Below are 26,337 nucleotides of genomic sequence, written 5' to 3'. Positions count from 1 at the left end.
ATAACTAGCTTGTTCGATGAAGGGAATGCTGTGGATATAGTATATCTTAATTTCAGTAAGGCCTTTGACAGGGTTCCCCATGATATTCTTGCAAACAAGCTTGTAAAATGTGGGCTAGACAAAGTAACTGTTACATGGATTTGTAAATGGTTCACTGGTTGAACCTAAAGGGTGCTCAACAATGGCTCCTTTTCATCCTGGAGAGAAGTGACCAGTGGGGTCCCACAGGGCTCTGTCCTGGGCCCAGTGCTATTCAACATCTTTATCAATGACTTGGAGGACAGAATTGGGAACATACTTACCAAATCTGCAGATGACACCAAATTAGATGAGGATGGATGAGGAAAAACCGACTCAAATTGAATCCAGAGAAAACGGAGGTACTTGTGATAGGTTCCCCTGGTCCAGGAATGGCGGTGGTTCCACCTGTCCTGAACGGGGTCACGCTCCCTGTGAAGGACTCTGTGCGCAGTCTGGGGGTGCTTCTTGACTCGTCGCTTCACCTGACTGCTCAGGTGAGTGCGACGGTCAAGAACGCCTGTTATCAGCTTCGGCTTATTCGCCAGCTTCGCCCATACCTGGCCCAGAGGGACCTTGAAACGGTAGTACATGCTCTGGTAACCTCGAGATTGGATTTCTGCAATGCACTCTACATGGGGCAAACCTTATACCAAACCCGGAAGCTGCAAATGGTACAGAATATGGCAGCCAGGCTGGTCACTGGAACTTCCAGGGCCAGCCATATTACACCAGTGCTTAAAGATCTGCATTGGCTGCCTATTCGCTTCCGGGCACAGTATAAGGTGTTGGTGATGACCTATAAAGCCCTAAATGGCCTGGGCCCAGGATACCTGAAGGACCGCCTCTCCCCGTACATTCCGTCCCGCACCTTCAGAACATCTGGGCAGCAATTCCTTAGGGTGCCAGGGGCTAGGCTGTCCTCCACCACGAGGAGGACATTCTCCATCGCCGGCCCGGCCCTTTGGAACACGCTGCCCATGTGGCAGGACATTTGGACATTTTGCTCTAGCAGAGCACACCACACACATGGAATTGGAATAACACTTTTGCCTTTTTTTTTTTTTTGCATTTATTATGGCAATGGAATTGATTAGCAGAACTGTCCCAAGGCATCAAGGTATTTTGTCACCTCAGACAGAAAATCTCACAAGCACTGTTTCACATCCCAGCAATTAAAAATATAACAATATAGTAAACAACTAATGATTTGATAAGTCTTTCAGGATCTTCTCCTTGAGGCATTCACCACAGTCTGCCTACTGGTAGAACCAGACCTGTTGGTGATTGACACATCCATTCTCCTTTCTTCTTGAGCTCTATGTCTGTGTTTTAAATGCCCAAAGTAAGATGATAGCTCCTAAGAAATATATCTGGCTCTTTTAGGTTAAGGGAGTGAGAAGAGAAAAAGAAAAAAGAGAAACCCACAGATTCTGCTGTTGAAGTTCATCAACTTAAAATAAAGCTAAAAAAAACAACAACCAACTGGAGAGAAACAAAAAGCAAGAGAAAAAATAAAAATAAAATTACAGTTAACTTCTCATGGAGAATATGAAATCACTGCCATTATGTTCCTATGTGTCATTTATTTAACAGTGTTGCATCCTGGATTTTTATTTTCACAGGTTGGTCTGTTTACAACTCTTCCTTTTGCACCCCTGAATCACTTCAGCATCCTCTGGTCCATACAACACTCTTTGTCATAATGGTTTGTGAACCAACACCACTGTCCATAGGCTGGCTGACAGGACGTTTATGAAGAGTCTTTGCACTGACCAGAGGGGATTTGGAGAGGAAGAGGTGCAGGAGCAGACCTCATTTTCAGATTGGCTCTCATCATGGTGCCCTTGCTTGGAACGTTGCCCAGTCCCTGTGCTCTCAGCTGGCTCCGGGGCATCAGCTTGCATGTCACTGCACACCAACCAGTCTCTGGCAATGGACTGTGGGTAACCTGGCTCGACTTCCAGATTGCTGTCCATGATTTTCCAGTATTCTTTTCCCTTGAAGAAGTAGGTCGCCCCTGAAAAATGAAGGCAAGGATGTTGGTGAATTAGTTTCTATGTTTTAAAAATATAACCCAGTATTTTGTTCCCATAATAGTCACCCAGTTGCCTATAAGAAGCCCAAAAGGACAAAAGCATAATCACATCAGCAGTTGGCAAAAAATTGGCTTTTCTGCAGCAGCCCTGCGGTGCTCCTGTGGTGTGCGGCATATAAATGTTGCGCTGCCAGAGCACTGCAAAGCTGCCTGCTGTGTGGTCAGGCAGGAGGCTTCATGCCAGCTTACTGCCAGCTTGGGGGCATGTGTCGTCTAAGTGACATGCCCCCAAACCACCAGGAAGCCATCACAAAGGAGCCGTCTGTTTCGCTCCTTAGATAAACTAATGACATTCTTCAAAGACAAAACACTAAATAGACATGAGGAAGACTGGAAAGATTTGATGAAATTCTGGAAAAAATGTTGGGGATAATCAGCAATACTTTATTTTGAAGGTTAACCACCAGCAGCTTGAAATATACTCATTCACCCTATCAAATAATTAAATTCATATAATTATATAACATATAGCACATTAGCATTTCTATTGCTCTTAGTTATCTCAGTTTTTGTACCTCCTCATTATATTACTACAAGGTTGAATATTTGAAAAATTGGTTAAACTGAATATCAGATTAAGTTGATATGGAAAATAATAATTTTAAACCTCAAGTGCCATGTTGAATGATTATAAAAGACATTATGAGTTGTAGGAAGTTACAAGGGAATGGTTTAGATATAGGAAAGGGAATTATAAGACCATAGGAAATCAGCTCTGGAAGGGAGAGAAGTCAAACGTATGTTTAATAAGAGGAAGGGAACATAACATGGAATTGAAGGTTAGACAATATGAGTTGTATATATGCTATTTGTTGCTGTCTTTTATGCTACTGTGTAGTCTGTTTTTTAATTAATAAAATATTCATTAAAAAATCCCAAAAGAATAATGCTGGCTAGAATGCTGTTGTCGTGGTTGGTTTTATTCCTGTCACTATTTTATTCCTGTTACTATTACAGAACTCTGTATAGCCACATTTTGTTATGGGTGTCACCAGTTCCTGTATAATTTTATTGTTATTGCTGTTGTGTGCCTTCAAGTCATTTCTGACTTATGGCTACCCATAGGTGACCCTATCATGAGAGTTTGAATGAGAATGTGTGATGTGCCCAAGATCACCCAGTAGGTTTCCATAGTCAAACCCTGGAAATCAAACCCTGATCTCCAGATTCATAGTCCAATTCTCGAACCACTACACCACCTGGCTCTCACTATAGTTTTATAGTGTTTGAAATATAGTTATTGCTGTTACATTTGAGGCAGCACTTTGTGGTCCCCTGAATCTACAGAACAGCTCTCCTAACCTCCCAACTCACCATCAGACCACCGAGTGGCATCATCCAACCTGCTGGGGATTCCCTTCCACAAAGTGGTCTCCAATGGATAGCCAGGATCCATCCTCCGCTCATAGTCATTGTAGCACCAGTAGCGATTGTCCTTAAAGAAATATGTCTTGTCATTCAGAGCCCAAGAGAATGCAGCATCAATGCCTCCCGGCGGCAAGCCAAAATCTGAGATGGGCCGAGGATAGCCCTCTTCCACATTGTTGTCTTTGAACACCCAATATCTGTCTCCTGAAGGGAAGAAATGAGCTGTTAGCATTTCTTATAAAACAAGGTTTCACCATCAGTAGCAGCCAGTGGGTTCCATATCAGGGTTGTGATTAATCCCCTTTGGACTTTATTCCAGCAGATGTTAAAGACTTTATTTTAGAGATAGAGCTCAGCACTTTGGACAGTTCCTTTATGTGGATTCACTGAACCCTTAACATGGAAGCCAGCGGCTGCTACTGGGCACTGCTCTTCCTTCTGTCATGTCAACCATCAGTTTTGAATCCCCACACTTCAGGAGGCAAGAATGACTAAGAATGACTCCCACATCAAATTCAGAGCTTGTTGAGGAACATGTTTTCACAAAGATGTGTGCCTTTCTGTATCTATATCAATCACATCAGGCACAACGGAGAGGTATCATAAAACCTACGGGGGAGCCATGGTTTGCAGACCTATATAGATTTGGGGTGGGTGGTGGGGAGTGGAGTGAGGAAAGAACCCCCAATATTTTATTGTTTTATTATTGTCCTGTTTTTCTTGTATATTGTAGTTTTAAACATAACAGTATTGTAAACTGCTTCAGGTTTGTGGAATGAAATGCTGTATAGAAATACTAAATAAATAAATAAATAAGGCATAGAATTCCGTTTGAGTCATGACTTGAATATTACTTTTTTGAACTACAATCCCCAGAGAGCACTGAGTGCAGAGGGGTGCTAAAACTGGGGTGGAATCAGGTGTCTTGAATGGGAATGCCACAATATTCTGTTGCAGAAAAAAAGGTGCTTTCAAACTGGTGCAGGCAACTGTGTGGCTAGAATACTGTTGGTGTGTGATGCATGCATGAATTCTACTATAGAAATGATTGGACATTTTTATCTGATGCAGAACGGCCACACTCACTTCAGGGTTGTGAAAGCAGAGATGTACATATGCATTGCACAAGGATGCAAACTGCCATTGTGCATGGATATACATGTGCATTTTGCTCCACATTTAGTGTCTTGGTTCAGCTGCACAATGTTGACATTCAGCATAAGGGCTGCTTAGCACCTGCATGGCAATCCTTTAGTATTGTAACTTTTGCAGCACAATCGTACACATGTATATCGAGAAGTAAGTCTCATGATGTTCTAGAGGTATAGGAGGTGGCTATCAGATTACAATCTTAGGAAACAATGTGAGATTCAGAATTTAGTTAAGAGTAGATCCATTGAAAATAATGAGACTGAAGCAAGTCATAACCTGAGTCTCATTTATTTAAAAGGACTTGTCTGACTTGTTCTTCTGAGTCCAATGGTTCTACTCTAAATACAGTTAAGCCTGGATCTCAGTTCTGTGTGTAAGATGTATAGTGCAATTCATGGGTGTTCTCCATGGCAAATGCCTTAATGGAAGCACATTATAAGATCAGATCTATCATTTCTTAAAAGCTAAAAAGCTGAACAACCCACTGTGTGTGTGCATGTGGGGGTGTCATGGGAATGCCTGCTATTGTAGATTGCAGTTGTCTTTTTAATATAGCCATCAGAGGGCAGTATTGTGCAGCCAAACAATATATATGGTTATTTCCAACTCTACGATTCTACGATTCTATAGTTATAATGGAAATATTTTTCCACATGAGAAAACGAGATTAAAAGGCAAAGATTTTCAGATGACGCAAGCTCTAAGAGGAATATCAAGGAAGAACCAGGAATGCTCAGCAACAAATCATCAATCAATCAATCAATAGTCAATCATGGTTTGTTGCTGGAGCATTCCTGGTTCTTCCGGAAAAGTCCTCTCAGATCGTGATGTGTGGAAATCTTTCTGTGATTGCATGATTTCCCCAAGAAAATGCCTTTTTAACTCCAGATTCCACCCGCCCCCAATGTGATAGTTCTCATTGTTCCCATGTGCAAGAGATATGAAGGGGTGATTTTTTTGGAAACAGAGATGCCACCCTTTTGCTCCAACTCCTACTATGCTGCCCTTTTTGCACAGGAAGCAACTGTGATGTGTGAAAATGCCGAGGCAATTTCTCATTGTACTACTATTTTTCGCAGGAGCTTTCGCAATGGTAGTGATTGCTTTTGTATGAGCAATGTCACACACAGTAGCAGTTCTGTTAGAAAGAGAAGGGAGCGGGTTGGGAGACAGGTGGTGGAAATAGCAGCAATAGCAAGTACATTTCTATACTGCTTATACAGTGCACTTAATCACCCCTAAGAAGTTTTTTGTGGGTTTTTCGGGCTATGTGGCCATGTTCTAGCAGTGTTTCTTCCTGACGTTTCGCAGCATCTGTGGCTGGCATCTCAGATAATGCTGCCTGGAAAGGACTTGGCTATATTATTGTTGTGACCTGGAAGGCAGGAGTGATTTGCATGTATATGTTTTGTTGCTAATGGAGGCTCAGGGTGTGAGGGTCTGCAACAAGCGGATTAGTGTCCGCTTGATTAGTGCTCATTGTCTGCTGGAAAACCTGACCTGGGAATTTCTCATTTGCATTGTTGAGACTTTATTTTGCTATCTTTCAGGACTGGTAGCCAAACCTTGTTTACTTCAAGGGATTCTTCTTTCTTGTTGAAATGTCCAGGTGTTTATGGATTTCAATGGCTTCCCTTGGCAGCTGCGGACAAGTCTACATAGGACCACCAAACGCAGTGTGCAAACAAGATCAAGGAACATGAGAGACCACTGCAGACTGGGCCAGCCAGAAAAATCAGCAGTAGCAGAACAGTTACAAACCATCCGGGCAAAAATACTGTTTGAAAACACTGAAATTCTGTGCCTGCCACCACTACCATGTCAGGCTCTCTGAAGATGCCGGCCACAGTTGCGGAAAACGCAGGAGGAACTCTGCTAGAGCCGAAACCCACAAAAAATGATGGATGATGGCCATGAAAGCCTTTGACTTCACTCCCTAAGCAGTTTACAAAGTGTAAGCTAATGCCCACAACTATTGGGTACCATTTTAGTGATGCAAGCCTGAGGCGAGCTCGAGCTCGAGCCCTTTTGCTGGTATGTGACCTCAGAACCTTATAGTTGTGTGAGTGGGCTGCAGTACAGGCATTTAACCACTGCACACCAGAGGCTCCCCATGGATTGAAGCACTGGAGAATGATCAAAGCACACTAATGATGCTGCAGCCTACTGGTGTTATCAGCTCACACCCATGGCCACCACTTACCACCATGCAGCACATAGCTAAGAAAATAGGCAAAGATTATCCAGGCAAAATTGTCTGAATATTGAGTCAAAAGCTAACGTTTAAAAGCAATCCCCTACTAGAGATGCAAAAATATGTGTAAATTTTCTTGTTTGACAGAAAAGCTTATTTCAACATGTGGAGACATCTTAAAAAAGTCGCCATTACAATATTTTCGCCTCTTTGTAGAATGCAAAGAACAGCATTGCGCAGAGTGTGTCGGCTTGTAGCAGTAGCCAAAGATGTTGTTGTTTCCCCACCCAGATTCTATTTGTGGAAAAAAGAATTGGTATGCAAACTATCACAAATTTTGGCAGACAGTCACAATGTATCCCATGGCTGAGCAAGGATGTGAGTGCCCCAATACCAAACCACTACTCAACAGCAATAACATTTACATCTCTATACCACTTCATACCGAACTAAGCCGTTTACAATGTCAAGCCATTGCCTCCACAAGCTGGTACTCATTTTACCAACCTTCGAAAGGATGGAAGACTGAATTGATCTTAGAGCACCTCAAGGTCGAACTCACAACATTGTGGCTGCAGTAACTGCATTTAACCACTGCACCACCAAGGCTTCCTACCCACACTGGCTATGTGTGTGTAGGGTCCAATTGCCTGTAGATTTGTGGCAACCCCAGAATTCTTCAATAGGGTTTTCCTAGGCAGAATCTTCAGAAAGAGTTTGCCAATTCATTACTTCCTCTGAAATATAGCCTACAGCACCTGGGATTTACTGGCAGTCTCCCATCCAAGTACTAAACAGGGCTCAGCTTGCTTAGCTTCCAAGATTGGTAGCTTAGGGTATTTTAGGCAGCTCCCACACTGACTATACTATACATAATTTATAAAATTCTACCATGTCCCTTTTCCTAAGCTAAAAAACCCACAACACAGAATCTTTTCTTGTTATGGATTTCTTCAGCCACTTGATAAATTTGGTGCATTTTTATGCATCATTTCCAGCTTTACAATGTCCTTTCTGAGGTCGAGGATTCCATGTAGTATGAGGTGACTGCACAATTACATGTAAAGGACATAGGTCCAAACAGACAGCAAATGGGGTCGCCCTGGGGGCATGGCATTTAGATGATGCACAACTCCCGGAATGCTGGAAGCCACCCTGGGCCATGCCAGGGTGCCTAAGGCAGCCCCAAACCACCCCAAAAGGAACGGATCTATTCCAATGTGAAGTCAAAAGCTTTTAAGGCCAGCATCCTAGATTTATGTGGTTTTTTTGGGGCTATGTGGTCATGTTCTGAGAATTGTCATTGATGGTTTGCCAGCATCTGTGGCTGGCATTGTCAGAATTTCAATGCAACAGGAAAACAGTGACCTTGGAAAGAAAAACATGTTATCAGTGTGGCAGTACTCCTACCTTTGAAAGAACAATCTTATGATCGGTGCGCTCGTACACAGATCACACTGTCTAAATTTAGAGCAATCCTCGCAGAACGATGGATCCCTGGCTGGAGGGAGATAGGGCTTATGGAGGCAATCTCCAGAATATTGCCTAGGAGAAGAATGGTGATCAGAGGGAAAACACATATTAGATGTACCAGGTAGTGAGGATTGTAGCATTTAGCTGCCATTTATTATCGTACATTTACTGACTACTATTTAATTTATTTCCTTCATTTACATAATTTCATGGCTTCATTAATGATAGAATATTTATGCCTGACACAATTGTTCCCCAATCGACCCCACGAAAGAAAACCCTCCTTCGATGACAGCTGAATCTAAATGGAAGGCAGGAGAAAACCAAAGGACAGAAACGTATCGAATTCTGAAATTCAATGACTTGTCCGTAGGACAAAGAAATATGATAATAATTGAAGAAACAGAAAATGATGCAAAGTAGAACAAGGGTGCATGCATAAATCTAGAATTAAAGGAAATTCAGATAAAGAGCAGGAAAAGCTATCTATAATAGACAACAGCATACAATGTAATTACAGTATATGATAGGATAAATAAAAAAGTGATGAAACAATAAACTGAAACAAAAAGGGATGAAGTGGATACAGATTCCTAAGGGAAAGCTTGGGATGATGAAACCACAATTTTAAAAATTAAACAAAGTTGTGAAGCACTTGGAGAAAATAACACTGGAAACAGTATAGAGTACTAGGGGGAAAAAACTCTGCCAAAGGGTTTGCCTTGAAAATGCCCAAGAGCCAGTTGGGGGCCATGGCACTGCATGTCTGGCCCCAACCGCCTTTATGTCACAAAAAGAGGCTTTTCTTACCACGCTGTGGCATTATCCATGCTCCTAAGTGTGTGGTGTTCTAATGCATGCCGCTGGATCCGCAAGCTGGCCCATGTGTGGCAATGGGCAGTGTGAGCCAGCTCCAGGCAGCTCAGAAGCATGTGCATTAACTCCGTGCTCTGAAGCCTCGACGGAGGCAAATGGCGGTCTATTTCGCCCCGAGTTTTTTAGCTATAGATCGAACCCACGATTCAATAAAAATCGCCAGTATTTTACCAAAGAAAGAGATAGATTGTTCGCATGATTTTTCTCTGAAAACCCAGGTTGACTTTTTGTGATTAGGCATTGCCCTAGTGTTCACGACTTCTGTTTAATGATCGCCTAGATCGTCCTGTATGATGTCAGACTAACGGCGATATTGTTGGGATCCTCTTTTTTCCCCTTTTGAGATGGGACACGTTTGCCTCCTCCATAGCTGGGACTTCTCTGTTCTCCGGGTTTTCACAAATTTGCCATGGCCCAATAATTACATTGGAAAAACACAGAGTTTAGGGAAAATGAAGCTAAAAAAACTTAATTTTTGGAACATATGTTAAAACTAACCAGAACTACAAACAGCTGTGGGCTATTTGGCCTATAAGCACACTCTGAAAGTTATAGCAAATGGGCTTGGAAACTGCAATTCCCAAATATAAAAAACATAACAATCCTCTGGTCTACACAGTATGGAAAAGTAAACCAATAAAATAAGTTACAGAGTGCCAAAAGAGCTTGGATGAAAAGGGATTACAGTATGCCAAACCATTGCCATTTCTTTTAATACCCTGGTGGAGTTCATTGGTCCTGGGATTAAATTCATTTAGATTAACAAGGTATTCCTGTACTATCTCTTTACTTATTCTGTGCTGAAATTCCCCTATTCTGTCCTCTGCCACATTATCCTCAGGTTGAGCACCCTTTGCCTTTTCTGAGAAGACTGAGGCAAAGAAGGTGTTGAGTAATTCTGTCTTTTCTCTATCCCCTGTTAGCATTTTGCCATCTTCTCCACGCAGTGGCCCTACCATTTCCTTCTTCTTCCTTTTGCTGTGGACATGTATTAAAAAAGCCCTTTTTATTGTTCTTAACCTCTCTAGCAAGCCTGAGTTCATTCTGTGCTTTAGCTTTTCTGACTTTATCTCTACATGCTAGCTATTTGTCTGAATTCCCCTTTGGTGATTCCCACATTTTTCCATTTCTTATACATGTTCCATTTAAAAGTTAGCTCAATTGAAAGTTCCTTAGGCGCTATACAGACTGGCGGATACGGCGCCCCCGTCACGTGCTGGGGTTGGCCGAGGACGCAGCGCCCATACCGGCCTCACCCCTAGCACGTGATGGGGCGTCTGCACATCCCGTCACGCTGGCAACATCATGAGTGCGCCATTTGCGCACTCGGGCATCACAAGTGCGACGCAAAAATAACTCGCTTTTTGCAGGGTCTTTTTCCGCCGCCAGGATGCCTCCCAGTTCGGCAGCTGAGGCATCCCACTGGCAGAAATGCAGGCGGCGGCAGACCGCTCTTTTTGGGCGGTCTGTATCCTGCCTTAGTCATCCATCCTGGTTTCTTCAGGCACTTCCCATTTTTCTTCCTCACTGGAACTGTTTGAAATTGTGCCTTCAGTATCTCCCCCTTGAGAAACTCCCATTCATCTTGAACTCCCTTCTCTTTTAGTATTCCTGACCATGAGTTCACCCCCAGTATTTCTCTAAGTTTACTGAAATCGCCTTTCCTACAGTCTAGAATATGTGTCTGACTATTCCTAGCTTCTCTTTTCCATTGTATAACAAACTCCAGGAGAATATGGTCACTCCCAACTAAGGATCCCACCACTTGCACTCCATTAACTGATCCCTGTTGGTTAGGATCAGATCTAAAATAGCTGACCCCTTGTTCCCTCTTCCACCTTTTGGAAAATGAAATTGTCTCCAAGACCAGTGAGGAATTTGCTAGACACCTTGAGGATTTGGCTGAGTTTGACTTCCAGCAAATATCAGGATAGCTGAAGTCACCCATCACTACTACATCTCTCCTTTCTGAGTGTGTGGGTCATCTGTTCCAGAAAGGCATAATCAAATTCCTCCATCTGACTTGGAGGTCTGTAGTAGATTCCCACGGTAACATCCTTGTTGTTTCCCTCCCCTTTAATTTTTATCCAGATGCTCTCCACCTGGCTTCCAGGATTGATGTCCAGGATCTCTTCTCTGGTGTAAATGTCCCTGACATATAATGCCATTCCTCCTCCTTTCAAGTTTGGCCTGTTTTTCTTGAAAAGGTTATACCCCTCTATTTCCACATTCCAATCATGAGACTCATCCCACCAGGTTTCAGTGATGCCTATTACAGTGGTACCCCGGGATACGAATGCGCCGGGTTACGAATTTTTCGGGATACGAAAAAATCCCATAGGGATTTATTGCTTCGGCTTACGAAGGTTTCTTCGGGTTACGAAAAAACCGCGGCGCTATTTTCCGCCACCGGAGGGCAGCAGAGAGCTATTTTTCCATTAGCGCCTATGGGAATTCGGCTTACGAAGGTATTTCGGGTTACGAAATTAACCGCGGAACGAATTAATTTCGTAACCCGGGGTACCACTGTATATCATATTTGTTTTGTTGTGCTAGGAGTTCAAGTTCATCTTGCTCATTTCCCATGCTCTGTGCATTAGTGTAGAGACATCGAAGACCATGCGTCCCTTTGACTTGCTGCCTGTGCAAATTTTTTTGCCTCCCACTTATGGGTCCTTGCACTATTTGTCTTGTTCCCTCTATGTCAGTTTGACTATTTTTTCCAGCTCCTTTGCCTTCCAGAATACTGTCTCCCTCCCCCAAAGAACTGATCAAATTGTCACATCACGGATCTTTGCCCCAGGGAGACAGCACACCTCCCAAGACATCTTGTCAGGCCCACAAACCACTGATTCAGTGCCTCTCAGCAAGGTGCCCCCCACAACCACCACACACCTCCTCCAAGGCTTAGCGGTGGCTGTTCCCTCTGGTGGTACTCCCAGGGTCCCCTTCTCTGTCCCTGAAGTCTGTCCCTGCTTCTGTTCCTTGATAATAGAGAGAGATTCAAATTGATTCTGCAGCTGCAAGCTCACAGAACGTTCCCTGGTTTCCCTACTTCTGTGTGTGACATTCCTCCAACTATCTATTTCTGATGTGTGTGAAGTGACCTCCTCCTCCCCAGCAACTTCCTCTGTGTGTTTCCTGTCCAGGACCATCTGGTCCATTATGGTCAGGAAAACCTCTTGCTCCCTACGATGCTGAATTGTAGCTACCTGGGTCTCCAGCTGCTGTACTTTCTCTTCTAAGAGGGATACCAACTTGCACTTGGTGCAGGTGAAGTTCCCCACATCTGTGGGCAAGAAGACAAACATCCCACAAGTGTTGCAGGTGACTGTGTCCATACTGAAAAGTCTTAAGGAGGCACTGAACAAGACTGTGGGCTTCCCCTGTTAAACACCAGTGTAAAGAACCCCTGTGGGCCTGGCCTTGTCCCCAAACTCTGTTAGCAAGCTCAATCAACTGGGACTCTAGTTATGTACAGAGCCTCTGGCTACTAGGTCCTTCCAGAGGCAAGTCTCTGACTCACTTCCTCTGAGTAAGTTCCCACAAGTCCCTTAAGAGAGTAGTGAAAATTAAAGTGTAAAATTGAAGGAGATGTCCTCCAACACTGTGCCCAGGTGACCTTCTCCTCTGTACTCCAAACCCTCCTTGAATATAAAATAAAATCAAAAATAAAAATGAATGTGAAAAAAAAAGAAAAGAAAAAATTCTAAAAGAGGACTTCCGTAGAATGAGTCTTCTAGCTCCTCCTCCTCCCAGTGACCAAAGAAATGGCTCACACTTTTAAAATTTTAAGCTCTTAATCAAGCAAAGTGGACACAGAAAAGCAGGGTCCTCTTTTGCAAAGAATGTGGGATAGAATGGCGCCCTGACGGATGCCAGATGTCAGCTCTCTCTTAGAGGAGCAGCTATCCCCCAGCCTCACCATCTGGAATCTGCCCGAAAGCTGGGAATGGAGCCACTGGAGCGCAGTGCCCCCAATGCCTAACTCCCTCAGGTATTCTAGAAGGATACCATAGACTATAGTATAGAAGGCCGTTGAGATGTCCAAGAGCACCAGCAGGGTTACACTTCCTCTGTCGATGCCCAGACGGAGATTATTGACTAAGGCGACCATGGCAGTCTCAACCCCGTATCTGCCCTAAAGCCAGTTTGAAATGGGTCCAGATAATCAGTTTCATCCAAGACAGCCTGGAGTTGGAAGGTGACTGCCCTCTTGATCACTTTGCCCAAGAATGGTAAAAGGGAGACCAGTCTGTAGTTGTTTCTTAATAGGGGGTCTAGGGAGGTTTTTTTCAGGAGCGGTTTCACTACCGCCTGTTTCAATGTAGATGGAAATATCCCCTCCCGGAAGGATGCATTTATTATAAGTTGTAGCAATGTTTTTGTTGCATCTCCTCCCCGAACGGTCAGCCAGGATGGGCAGGGATCGAGAGGGCATGTCGTCCTCCTTACACTTCAATGGAGCTTGTCCACTTCATCGGTATTTACAGACTCAAAGTGATCCAATTTAATACAGTCCACAGAGTCACAGGATACTTCTCTTATCGATTCTGCTGTAATGCTGGCATCAAGCTCAGCCCTTATCTGAGAGATTTTATCTGCGAAGAAGTCGTTAAAAGTGTCACAACAGGCCTTAGTTGGTTCTAATAAAGGGTTCAGGGTGAGAGGCAGCTGGGTTAACTCTTTAACCACCCTGAATAGCTCTGCTGGATGAGACTCTGCTGATGCAATTCGTGTAGCATAGAAAGAGTTCTTTGCTACATTGATTGCCACTCCCTAAGAATCTAATGAGTTCTTATGGTGTGTCTTGTCAGATAAGCGCTGATGTTTCTGCCAGCGGCGCCCTAGTTGTTGCATAGCCCGCTTCATTTGTCTAAGGAGTGGGCTGGAAAGGATGCTCGGGAGCGATAATATGGCCCTGGTAAGGTTGTTATTCCAGGTATCAACCAGGGCTTCTTGAGATGGTTAGCATATATTCCAACTCCCAAGAACTATTGCACTGATCACAAATGAAAGGAAGGTGATGCTCAAGATTTTACAACAAAAACTTTCTCCAAGAATGGAACAAGAAATATATAGAGGAAGCCCTCCAAACTGGGTTCAGAAAAGGAAGAGGCATTAGGATGATTTTGCAAACATATGTTGGATAATCAAATGCATCGAAGAATTTCAGAAGAAAATCAGCCTGTTTTAGAAATTATAGCCAAACTTTTGATTGTATAGATTTACACTAGATTGAGATATTATGGGCATGGCATAGACTTTCCAATGAGTTCTAGCCTGTGTTTGGTCAGACTTGCTCCAAGTCTTCCACCAGTATCACTCTAGTCTCCGTCCCACTTGTTTCGTCACAGTCAGCTCCCCAGTGAAGCAGGGGGCATATTTAGCTCCGTTTTGTGGGAGTATCACTTAGGGACAAACAGGTCGACTATCCTGGCTATTTCCATATTCCAGAGATCAGCCCTAGGCAACAGGAAACTCCTCAAGAGCCATCAGGAATCCATCCAGATCCATAAGCCTCCTGTGGCAGACCATCTTAATCTCTTTGCATGCCCTTGGCCAGATGGTCCTGGGTTGGACCAACTTACCTCTCTGTATACTCTTGAAGCACTTCCATTCTCTTCCTGAGGGAGATGGTTGTAAAAGCATGTCTTTTGTTGTGCTGCAAAAATCCAGTTGACAAAAGGCTGCAATTTCATGAGGTCACCATAAATCCACAGGTGACTTGGGGGTATATACATCCATGAATAAGACACTTCAAAGAACCCTGGTTCCTCTTTTCCTACTGCCTACAACTATACTGAATGGTATCCTCTTTCTCAATGAGTCATGTCATCGGACGATATAAGTGCAAAAGCCTCAGCTGGTAGCCTTTTGCATGGATGTGTATGTGTATGCATGAATATGGGTCTCTTTCCCTCCACTTTTATTTTCACAACAAATTTGTGAGGCAGGTCACGCTGAGGAAGTGAGTGACTGGCCAATTTCATCCAGAGATATTCATGGCTCATTGGCGACTTGAACCTGGATCTCCCAAGTACCAACAACAGTAAAATCACTACACCGTACTCACCAACATAAAGGTTGCCCACTCCTGACTAATGGTGAAAAAAGTCCTATCTCACCTTTGAAGAAGAAAGCCTCCCCACGAATCTGAGCCACTGCATCAAAGTGAGTGTTGCATCTGTTAGGCACATCTTGTCTGAGCCTGTTGGAGAGGGAACAAAACCAAACACTTAATGGTGCCACTTATCATTAGTGATATCATAGGATCTGCCCAACTTGGCAAGGTTTCTCAAATTTTCAATACCTAGCAAATAGTGTTGCTGTTGTTGTCCCCCTCCCTTATACTTTAGATATACTTCCTTCTTACCCTCCAAATGCATTTTACATAATCTCTAAGAAAAATAGGCAGGGGCTTTCCTTATCAGTGGAGAGGACAGCAGCTTGCAGGATACATTTTTTTAAATGAACCATGAGATCCACCAGTGGGTGCAACTCACAAAATGGCAAATTATGGGACAATTTACTGAAGTACATTGGGATGACATATAAACACAAATCCAAATCTTCATCTAAATCACTACAGCTTTTGGGTAATTCACACTTAAAATTCACTTGATTAAAACATCTGGGAGCTACAGACCCTTTGAAATGTCACTACAAATCACCCAGAGATTTAATAGTAAAACACAAACCAACTTCTGTCAGTGGCAGCTGGTGGCTTCCATGTCAGTGGGTTGGTGACTCTGATCTGAGCTTAAGTCTGAAATGTAAGAGCACTATTGGGGTTAGGTTCCAGCAGCTTGGATGGCTCATTGGGAGTTCAGATTAACATCTGGGTGCTGTAATATGGGCTCTGAACCGAATAACATTTTTAACTGATCAAATGCTCACTGGCAATCTTCAGCCCAGCAAATCGGGATGGATGGTTTTACCTTTTCCCCTTTGGGCTTGGGGCCTTTATCCTTTTGTGTGACCTTAGTTTTGAGCAAATTAGTTATGGGCAGTACAATCTCTGCAAAACTGAGGATGAATTGTCTATAAAAGTTCGCAAACCCCAAGAACTTCTGTACGTGTTTTCAAGTTTTCAGAGGAGTCCAGTCGAGCACCGTCTGGACCTTATTGGGGTCCATTTCAATTCCCTGGGCGGATACTCGGTATCCTAAAAACTCTAAACGGTCCGTGTGAAAGTGACATTTTGACAGCTTTACATATAATTGGTTTTCTAACAGTCTCTTGAGCACCTCTTGCACCAGTCTGACATGGGCCTCTAGGTTTTAAGAGTAAATCAACACATCATCCAGGTATACTAGAACTCCCTCAAATACAGTAGTGGGTTGTGCAAAATCTCGTTCATGACCTTCATAAAAACCCCTGGGGCCCCTGTCAGTCCAAAGGGCATCACCAAATATTCAAATGCCCCAAGGGGGCAATTATGTTTGTCCCCCTCCCTATCTGGACCCAAAAATGAGCATCCCTTAAGTCCAGTTTAGTGAACACCTTCCTGGTCACCAACCATGCCAACATGTCTTTCATCAATGGGAGGGGGTATCTGTTAGTACTACAAATCCCATTTAGGTTACGATAGTCTCTTACCAAGCAGAGCGACCCATCTTTATTTCCCCTGAAAATCACTGGTGCTGCAAACGTGGAGGTGGAGGGTTGAATAAAGCCCCTAGCCAAGTTCTCCTCTATGAATTCTTTTAGAGTCCTCAGTTCCAGAGGGTTCATGGAATAAAGCTTCAGCTTGGGAGGGGGCGCTCCCGGCAAAATCTCGATAGCACAGCCCGTCTCCCTGTGTGGGGGTAACTGATCATTCTCCTGTTCAACAAACATCTCTTTTAGGTCCCAGTAGACTGCTGGATAATCCTCTCCCAGTTCTGGTTCCAATGGCTCCACCTTGTCGGTGCTCCCCTCTTCCCAGCTCTGCCCTCTTGAGAGGCCCTTATATCCAGGTGTGGGTTCTAAATGCCCGACCAGTTCAGTAGGTTGGAGTTCTGGTATCCACACCATTTCCAACACTAAGTGCTTTAGGCTGGGGCCTGCAACATGATCACGACACACTGGGCGTCCCTGCTCGCTTCTGCTTGTGGCAGAAGGGGAGGGTTTGGCTGTCATTCCCCGCTGGTCACTGGGCTTCTCCGGGCAGCTGATCACCAGGTGGCCCTTATTTCCACACCCCCAGCATAGCCTCAGTCTCATTCTTCTCCCCTTTTCACTCTCCTTGGGTGTGTCCTGTTTCCACTCTCCTCTTTGGCTTGGGGATGAGGATTTGGAGTCTTTTCCTTTAGGCTCTCTTCCCCTTTTCTGCACTGACAACTTGATTTTGTGCTGGATGGCTTTGGCCTCTCCGGCCAATCTGATCCACTCCAAGACTGTGTGGGGGTTGCCGCGTGTGAGAGACTACCGCAACACTTCTGGGTGTAGCCCATCTTTAAAGTATTGGACCCTCATGATCTCCAGGCATTCGGGCACCTGCGAGATCAAACTTTTGAATTCCATAGCATACTCGGAAATGGACCTGGGCCCCTGCTCCAGCGCCTTCAGACCAGTGCCTTGTCAGCCCGGAACGGGTCCTCAAATCTGGGCCTCAAGGCGATCATAAAGCCTTGCAAACTTTGTAATTCTGTAGCATCACTGTCATACAATTGGACCAACCACATTGCAGCTTCTCCCTCTATGTGCCTGGCCACACACCTCACTTTGGAGGCATCATCCGGAAAGGTGGGCCCCCACTCTCTCATATGTCCCACCACTTGAGATAAAAAAATAGGGTAGGATTTGGGAGTCCCCATCATACCTAACTCCCAGTTTTCTGACAGGTGTCGATCTGGCGCTGGGGCCACTGGGTGGGGTGCCGGTTGTCCTCCTGGGGCTGGAACTGGAGCTGGGGGGAGGCGCAGCCACCATGGTTGCTCCACTCCCAACCCAGGCTCCCACAGCAAGTGTCTTCAGAACATCCATCATCTCAGCCAAGGTAGTTTTTACCCCCTTGAGCTCACCTCAGACCTGTTGCACCTGTTCTTCCAAGTCCTCCTCCTCAGACGGCCCAAGCTTGAGAAGGTTGGCCAGCCTCACATCCCAGGCTGACAATCGCCTGGCTCTACGTCTGTCCTTAGTTCGGGAAGGGGCAGGAGAGTTCAAAAAGCAGACATCTCTCTCAGTCGTAACCGGTGTAGAATCCACGGTCTACCTGCCTTCCTTCAGTCGCGCTCCAGCTCCAGAGGCCTTGAGTTCATCCTCTTCCAGGTCCCTCTTTTCAATTGGTGGGATGGTCGGGTCTTCTGGGGTCATTTGCTTTTGCATCATCCCAGAAGATTTAGTGAGTCTCAGCTTACTGTCAGAATAGGGAATCAGCTCCCGAGCCAATCAACCAGTCAGTCTTATGATGAATAAGCAGAACTTTATTAATAGGTCTAGGATCAGCAATTCAGCTCCATTTGGCTTTTAAGCTGAGACTGTCCAACCCAGCCAAATTTGATATATAAAAACCCCCAAATCCACAACCCCTCCCACAGCAAAAGCACGCAAACTAAACTCCCAACTTACTTTCACAGCCTAAAAAAATCCCTCATTCACGCCCCTTATTTTTCTCTGCCAGGCTCTTCTCTTCGCCACATTCCAAGCCTCTGAGTAGAGGCTTCAAGGTCTTGCAGATAATAGCCAGCTGGTGTCTTTTTACTCTACCGTTCCCTCCTTCCTTCCCCCAGCTTATCTATATTTAAACTAACTACAGCAAGCATCTCTAAACCCATCATCCCATATATATATATATATATATATATATATATATATATATATGCACACATGCACAAATCTTTGATGAGTGCGCGCGCACACACACACACACATATATATATCTGACAGAATCCATGGATTCTGACAAAAATGACCTTTCTTTTTCTTTTCATTTGCAGACGCAAATAGTTGTCCTAATTTTACATTTCTTAAGTATTTTATGTCTCTTTGTTTTATTTTTATCTCTTCTAGAGCTATAACGTCCAGTTTCATCTTCTCTAAATAATTATAGATCGTACTATACACTTACTTTAAACTAGGATATCTTAAAGAAAGGAATCCGAGAGATTACACTAATACACAAAGAAGGAAAAGAAAAGAAAAAAGAGACATCCAAAATTACAGACTAATTTCCTTAATTAGTCTTGATTATAAAATTTTTACTGCAATATTGGCTGAAGGATTGAAGACTAAATAAAATAAATTAAGAGCAGAAAATAAAGGTGAAAAACAAGAGAAGAAAAATAAGGAATAAATAAAAAGAGAGAAAAAAAGCAAAAAAAGAAAGAGAGAAAAAGAAAAACAGAAGAGGAAAATTATAATAAAGATCTGCTCTTTGAATTTCAAAGGGATCAATTCAGCATATAAAAGAAGTAGAATCATAGACTTGGAAGAGACCACAAGGGCCATCCAGTCCAAAGAATACCTGACAGATGACCATCCAGCCTCTGTTTGAAGCCCTCCACTCATATCACTATTGAATCAAAGCTGTTATTTCCAATCTCTATTTTGTTTAGCCAAACCAATTATTCAATCTATCAAACAAATAATATGAATTCTAAGCACAGACTAAATAAGTTATATTCCATTTCTGTCTATTTACACCATTTAATACTATCAAATTCTTTTCTATTTTACATCCATTAATTCATTAATAATCAGTTTAAGTCCATCCATTTAATTCATTTCTATAAAATATATTAAATGCTGATTATCTCAATGCTAATTAATTCAAAGAATTGTTTATAAAATTTAATATATTATTTCTTTCAAAGTAACTTCAAGATTCTAGATCATTAAATCATTAAGTTTCAGGACCAGGATATTTCATTTATACATCACCTTCAGCATATTTCATAATAAGACAAAATCATGATCATTTAGAGTTCTACAATTACTTAATCAAGAGTCAATCAGTTTCTATGTCTGCTAATCAATTTCTATCAGTTTTATAATTCCACTTAAATTCAATTGCTTGTTTCACTTAATTTTCTGTCCACTTTCCAAAATTTCTCCTTATTTTAACTATGTTCTATTCAAAATATTTTGCAAATTTCAGAGTCAGGTTCAGATTCAGACCAGTTCAGATTCAGACCAGTTCAGTCCAATTGATTCCAACAACTGTTCAAAATCAGTCCAGTTCAATTAATTCCAACCACTGTTTAAAATCAATCCAGTCCAGTTAATTCCAACCACAGTTCAGATTCAGTCCAATCCAATTAATTCCAACCACGGTTCAGATTCAGTCTAGTCCAATTCTTTCTAAGTACTCTCCAAACAGGTTTGCAAACTATTATTTAGTCCAATCTCCTCTCAGTTCAATAATAATAATAATAATAATAATAATAATAATAATAATAAGTTTCATTTATATACCGCTATTCCAAAGATCATAGCGGTGAACAGTAAGTAAGCTAATTAGCAAGTAAGCTAATTTGCCCCCAACAGTCTGGGTACTCATTTTAGCGACCTCGGAAGGATGCAAGCCTGAGTCGAGCTTGGGCCCTTTAGCTGGTCTTGAACTCGCAACCTTGTGGTTTTAGTTAGTCCAAAGTCTCTAAAGTAATTTGGTCTAGTCGATCTGCATCTCATTAGGTCCATATCCAAGTTAAAGAGAAAACTAGATTTTTAATCCAAGTTCATTTCTTCTGTTCTTTATTCCACACTCCAAATTATAATCCAGGTTGATCAGGTCAGACAAATCAATAATCTAAATAATCCAGCTGTTCAAAACATTTCCTCTGTTACTCTGATTTCTTTCTTCTCTTTATTTAGTCTCTTTTCCAACTTTTCCTTTTTCTAATCCTTGCCAACCAGCCAGATACTCAATCAGTGGGGTAGAGAAATGTCTTTCTTCTTCAGTGTCTTTTTCTCCTTCTTTCCTTTCACTCCTCTCATCTTTACTTTTTTCTGTTGTTTCTTCTCCAGTAATCTACTTATGATCACAGTCTCACAGTCTCTCCTTAATTGTCCTATTCTGGCTGTTTGGTTGTTCTAGAAGCAGATGTTGTTAAGTCCATCAGGTTGCTTCAGTTAATCTGTTGTTAAAAAAAGCTGAAGGCAAGACTCTTTTCCCTTGGGAGCCAAATGTGATCTTGGCTACTCTGTGATCCTTTTCTCCCCCTCCAAGTCACCTTTTAACTCTGGAAACAGGGAAAAGTCAGGTCCCCACCAAGCCCCAATCATCGTTACTCTTCCCAGAGTGCCGATTTTCAGGGTTTCTTTTGCTGAAACCTCTAAAAGATTGCTGTTTGGTGGTAATGAAATGGTGAGCTTTCCATTTCACAGCCAATCATCTTGCCATCGCAACTGGAAGTCCTTTTCAGGCTCTGTATGTGCCTTTTGTTAAGGTACTCACCTCTCTGTCTCTCTCTCTCTCTCACACAAAACACAATATTATCCCAAATTCAAAATTTGCTTCTGCAGTACATAATTCAGCTCAGTAACTCATATCAAAATGCAGTCTCAGAATCCCAGTTCTGTATCACAGATTCATCTCAGTTTATCTCCATCAAATGATATAGTGAAGACCTGTGGCTGCCCATGCTTAACTTACGGGATAGTGGAACGATTCTCTGGCAAGTCCAGCAAGATGGGGTGGTCATTTGTTTTGGATATCTCAGGTTTTGCTGTTAGGGACACGGACTCCCGAACCCCTGCATGCAGATACAAAGATGAATTAGAGCTAAATGGGATGATTACTTAGCCTGCATCTACACTACAGAATGAATACAGACTAATACTGATTTAACTGCCATAGCCCAATGTTATGGAGTTCTGGAATTTGTCATTTTGTGAGCTATTTAGCATTCTTTGTTAAGAGAACTCTGGTGCCACCACAAACTACAAATTCCATGATTCCACCGGATAGAACCATGGCAGATAAAACAGTGTATCAAACTGCATTAATTCTGTAGTGTGGCAACAGCTTTAGTCTAAGTTTTGGAGGGGGGGGGGGGGCGGATGAGAAAACCCTACAGATAAGCTTCTCTCTGCACCACTCCAGCTGTTTGGTGAAAGAAACTGCAGGCAGTTTCAATTTGGACCCAGAATCTTTCACGTATTTTGACTCATCTGATACCAGCAAGCCAATTCTGTGCTATTGCTAGACATAATACTCCTCACCCCTTAGTTCTGAGCAAAGGCTATCCCTTCTGTGTTACTTGATCTACTGCCTGCTGATGAGATTTCTGTCTGTCTGCCCCAGTATATAGGTCTAGTATGAGGAACTGCTGACACCAGTGATATGGTACCCCATGTGCTGTGCCACATCACTGCAGCTACTCAGTGAAGTGTTAGGAACTAACAGTTACTGTCCCCTGTGGTGAGCTGCATCACTGCAGGTGTTCTGTGAAGGACTTTCTGGACTGATTAACTACCTGGATGCTGCCTTCTGCTGTGGGAAGGAAAATAAGAGGACTTCCTGCCCATGGTTGCCATAGTTCATCTCCTAAAATTTGGATACTTAATCTGCATATCATACAAATTATTGTAATTGTGAAAATTACTCAAATTTGCATTCTAATTACGCCAATTAGAGCAATAAATTGCATATTAATTTTGCATTTTTCTTCCACCCTGGAGATTTTCACATGAGGAAACGTGACAGGAGCATAGCAGGATGCTCCCGTCACTATCATGCAATTGTGTGAAGATTTTCATGATAATTGTGTCATTAACCTGCAAATAGAGAGGAATTCTAGCACCACTTTTTATTCATGGGACTTTCCTGTGAATCAAAAGTGGCACTAGAATTCCTCTTTATTCACAGGATAATGACATGATTCTCGCGACATTGCATAACATCGTCTGAAAATCTTTGTGCAATAGTGACAGGAGCATCCCACATAATCTCCTCTGTTTCAACCTTTTTAAACAGTTATCCCTGATTCTGAGAGAACCGTCACAGACCTGATGCTAGGCTTGGAATAGGGACATCCAAATTGATCATGTCATTTAGCATGTGATCATGGGCCATAATCATCTGTCAGCAAACCTGCCTTAAAGGCCCACTCTCTCTCTCTTCTCTCAGACTCCCTCCAACATCCTCACAGTGTGCCCTTCCTTTGTTTCACCCAGCCCAGACATCTGAGCATGTCTCCATGTTGGAGTATGATGCTTTAATACTGCTTTCCGAACCAGTTCTTCACCCAACCAATGCAACATGGACACAAATGAACACTGACTCACCATACAGCTGCCAGATCCGAACTTTGTCTTCATAAGGGAGGTCATATTTCAGGGGATCTCCAACAGGGCCTTGGTAATATGGCCTCATGATTGACTCAGTGGCAGAGATGTGGGTTAATCCAATGGCATGGCCAAACTCATGGACTGCCACAGCAAACAGGTCCATCCCGTGGGTATCTGAAAACAAGAGTGGGAACAGGAGGAGTGGTAAGAGTGAACATAATTTTGTTCCCATCCTTTTGTAATATAATATTTATTTTTAAAAAGCAGTGGGAAAATGCCAAAGGCTAGGGGCTGCATTACTCCCCCAGGAGACCCTGGAGGGCAACACCCCTCCACCACACCTGCTCCCACAACAACAGCAACAAAAGCACCTCAAAAGTTTGTACACCACTGGCGCAGCTTTAAGAGGTCAGAGTCATCTCTACACTGCAAGGACTCTGGAGGATCAACATCTACAGAAATGTAAATTTCAAACAGTGCTGTATATCCTTGTGGAGAACCTGCAACCAGGTGAACTGTTTCCATGAAGCAACCACAACAATAGGAATATGTCTTTCTCCACCAAAGTAGAAAATAGAAGTGTTCTTTAACTTTGCTTTTTGGACTCTCTGAGTAACAAAATAGGATATAGTGTATATTTCTTTCTCAGTTGTGCCCTTTTGTTCATGATGCTCTGATTGAAAAAAAAATTGGGGCGATGATAATGATTTATTGGAACCATCCACACAGAGATGGATTTCCTCTCCTTCACATTACCTTGAGTTTCTTGTCTCAGCAGAACCAAGGCTGTTGTGTTGATGTTGTGTGCTTTCAAGCTGTGGTTTTCAAGCTAAGGTTTTCTTGGCAAGATTTGTTCAGAGGGGTTTGCCTTTGCCTTCCTCTAAGACAGAGAGGGTTTCCATGGTTGAATGGGGAGTTGAAGTCTGGTCTCCAGAAGATAGCACAGTGCTGAAACCATTATACCATGCTGGCTTATCAAGGACTAGGATGTAGTCTGCTTTCAGAACAGGCTATGAGAAACTAAAAACCTTGGTTTTCAGGGGGTTTGTTTGAAGGGAGAGGTCATGTTTGAAGAGGAAGAGCCCTCCCCTCCCTCCTTCCAACTGTCATCTTCTGGCCTTAGAGGGAGCAAAAGGACAGGCCCAATGCCATCGGGCCTGAAGAGGAAGAGCACCCCTCCCTCCTTCCAACTGTCATCTTCTGGCCTTAGAGGGAGCGAAAGGACAGGCCCAATGCCATCGGGCCCGGCCTCGATTACGAAGAAGAGCCCTCCCTCCGGTCCATCTGCCTTGGTCCAGGCCTCAGAGGGAGAGAAGAATGCTGGACCTGATCCCCTCCCCCCCTCACCATTCCCTTTTCTATTTGTGTCGTGTCTTTTAGATTGTAAGCCTGAGGGCAAGGAACCGCCTATTATCCCCTCTGTTGTAAGCCACTCAGATTCCCAGTGATTGGGAGGCATATAAATAAATCCTATTATTATTATTATTATTATTATTATTGTTATTGTTATTGTTATTATTATTATTATTATTATTATTATTAATGTGCTGAGACTGGTGGAGAGGATGGAATTAGGGCCTCATTCCCACTACAGAATAAACTGTTTTTTTGAGTCTAATCGATGAAGCGACCTAACACCAAATAGACGTTCACTTTATTCAAGCAGCAATTGAACCTTACCCATTTCAATTTAATCCATTTCACATTCACATTCATCAATGGATCAGTTCAACATGGAGTCACATCACGAGGCTGACTGTGCCACAGGGAAGCGATTCAGATCCATAGCTTGTTCACACTAGCAATGAATCAATTCATTGCAAAAAACATGGGGAATTCAGTGGATCTGGAAAAAGTGCTTTAAATGGGTTTAGTGCTGGGGGCCTCTCGACAATCCGCACCATGAATTCGGCGCAAGTGTGAACAAGGCTCTTTTAAACTGGTTCAGATCTATTTGAAAACTGTTTTATTATGTAGTGGGAATGAAGCTTAATAAAACATAAAGCTCCAGAAAACTCCACATTTTAGTACATGTCCTGTTATCTGGAGTGTCTCTTCATAACATTGCATGCTCGTATCTGAGAGCTGGCGGTCCCTCTTGACACATTCAGCCACAAATGCTGACTCTGAATTTGATATCTTCAGCTTCAGTGAGAACTTGCAAATGTTTCTTTTTGCAACACAACTCCCAGAACCGACCATGCTAGCAGGGCCATGCTGTTGTGGGTATTCTAGAAGTTGTAGTCCCCCAAACAACTTTTCCTGCCTTCTTCATCAGGACTTTGCTGCCTGGCTGTTGTTGATACAATGTCCTCAAAAAGATGGCCCAAAAGATGCATACCAGGACTTCATGACTGCCATTTGCACCAGAACAGTGGCAACCACACATGCCTGGTCCCAAATTGGGCTGCCGCTGTGGTCTTCAACTGGGCCACCAAAAAGGAGTGGATTTCCCCCCTCCTTTCCGACCCAGCTCTTTCCAGGCTGAGGAGGCCTTGGCATGGCTTCTGGCTGCGTTTGGGGTGTGCGTTGTGTAAATGCCATACCCCCCATTGTGGCTGACAGTGACCCTTTTAGCTTGTCTATTTCAGGCCTACAACTCTAGTCCAATGCTCCAGATGAATAGTTCTTCTGTTGCTTCAACACTCCTCTCTTTCGATCTGTTTCTGCCTGTAAATGTCTGTAATAAAGAACTGGAAATTCTTTATTTCCACATAGGTCTATACTCCTTTGTTTCTCCTCCTCCTCTTTTCACCAGGAAGAATGGAGGAAAACAACAGACTTCCAAATATTTCTTACCCAGACATACCTGACGATCGGAAAGTCCAATATTCGTCATCATCAAAATGTGTGTCTCCAGCAGTATATTGTTCTCCTGGGAAAAAAGCATGTGCGACCGTGCCACCAGGGCCATCAAAGGGGTATCCATCATTGTGATCTG

The 26,337-nt window shown here is 43.1% G+C and overlaps 2 protein-coding genes across 19 annotated transcripts in view; both read right to left on the bottom strand.

The window, feature by feature from the left end:
• EP400 (E1A binding protein p400) overlaps positions 1-26,337 on the bottom strand; it is a 390,490-nt gene that overhangs the window by 349,012 nt on the left and 15,141 nt on the right. The window lies entirely within an intron of this gene.
• MMP17 (matrix metallopeptidase 17) lies at positions 14,430-25,106 on the bottom strand. Its single transcript, XM_042441550.1, has 5 exons — positions 25,077-25,106; positions 23,394-23,570; positions 21,760-21,859; positions 15,308-15,390; positions 14,430-14,844 (listed from the first exon to the last, which is right to left on the bottom strand). The coding sequence occupies exons 1-5, from the start codon at positions 25,078-25,080 to the stop codon at positions 14,675-14,677; spliced, it is 534 nt and encodes a 177-aa protein (XP_042297484.1). The 5' UTR covers positions 25,081-25,106; the 3' UTR covers positions 14,430-14,674.

This window comes from Sceloporus undulatus, chromosome 10, assembly GCF_019175285.1.
Source record: "Sceloporus undulatus isolate JIND9_A2432 ecotype Alabama chromosome 10, SceUnd_v1.1, whole genome shotgun sequence".
Taxonomy (NCBI): Eukaryota; Metazoa; Chordata; class Lepidosauria; order Squamata; family Phrynosomatidae; genus Sceloporus; species Sceloporus undulatus.
The sequence above is the reverse complement of the archived record's forward strand: the minus strand, read 5'-3'. Positions and strand labels throughout refer to the sequence as shown.

Bases quoted from the DNA above. Each gene is read 5' to 3' on its own strand.
- MMP17 (XM_042441550.1), bottom strand. The intron at 21,860-23,393 runs GTGAGTCAGTGT...ATCTGCATGCAG, and splicing joins TCGGATCTGGCAGCTGTATG to GGGTTCGGGAGTCCGTGTCC. The intron at 15,391-21,759 runs GTAAGTTAAGCA...CCTCTCCAACAG, and splicing joins GAGAATCGTTCCACTATCCC to GCTCAGACAAGATGTGCCTA.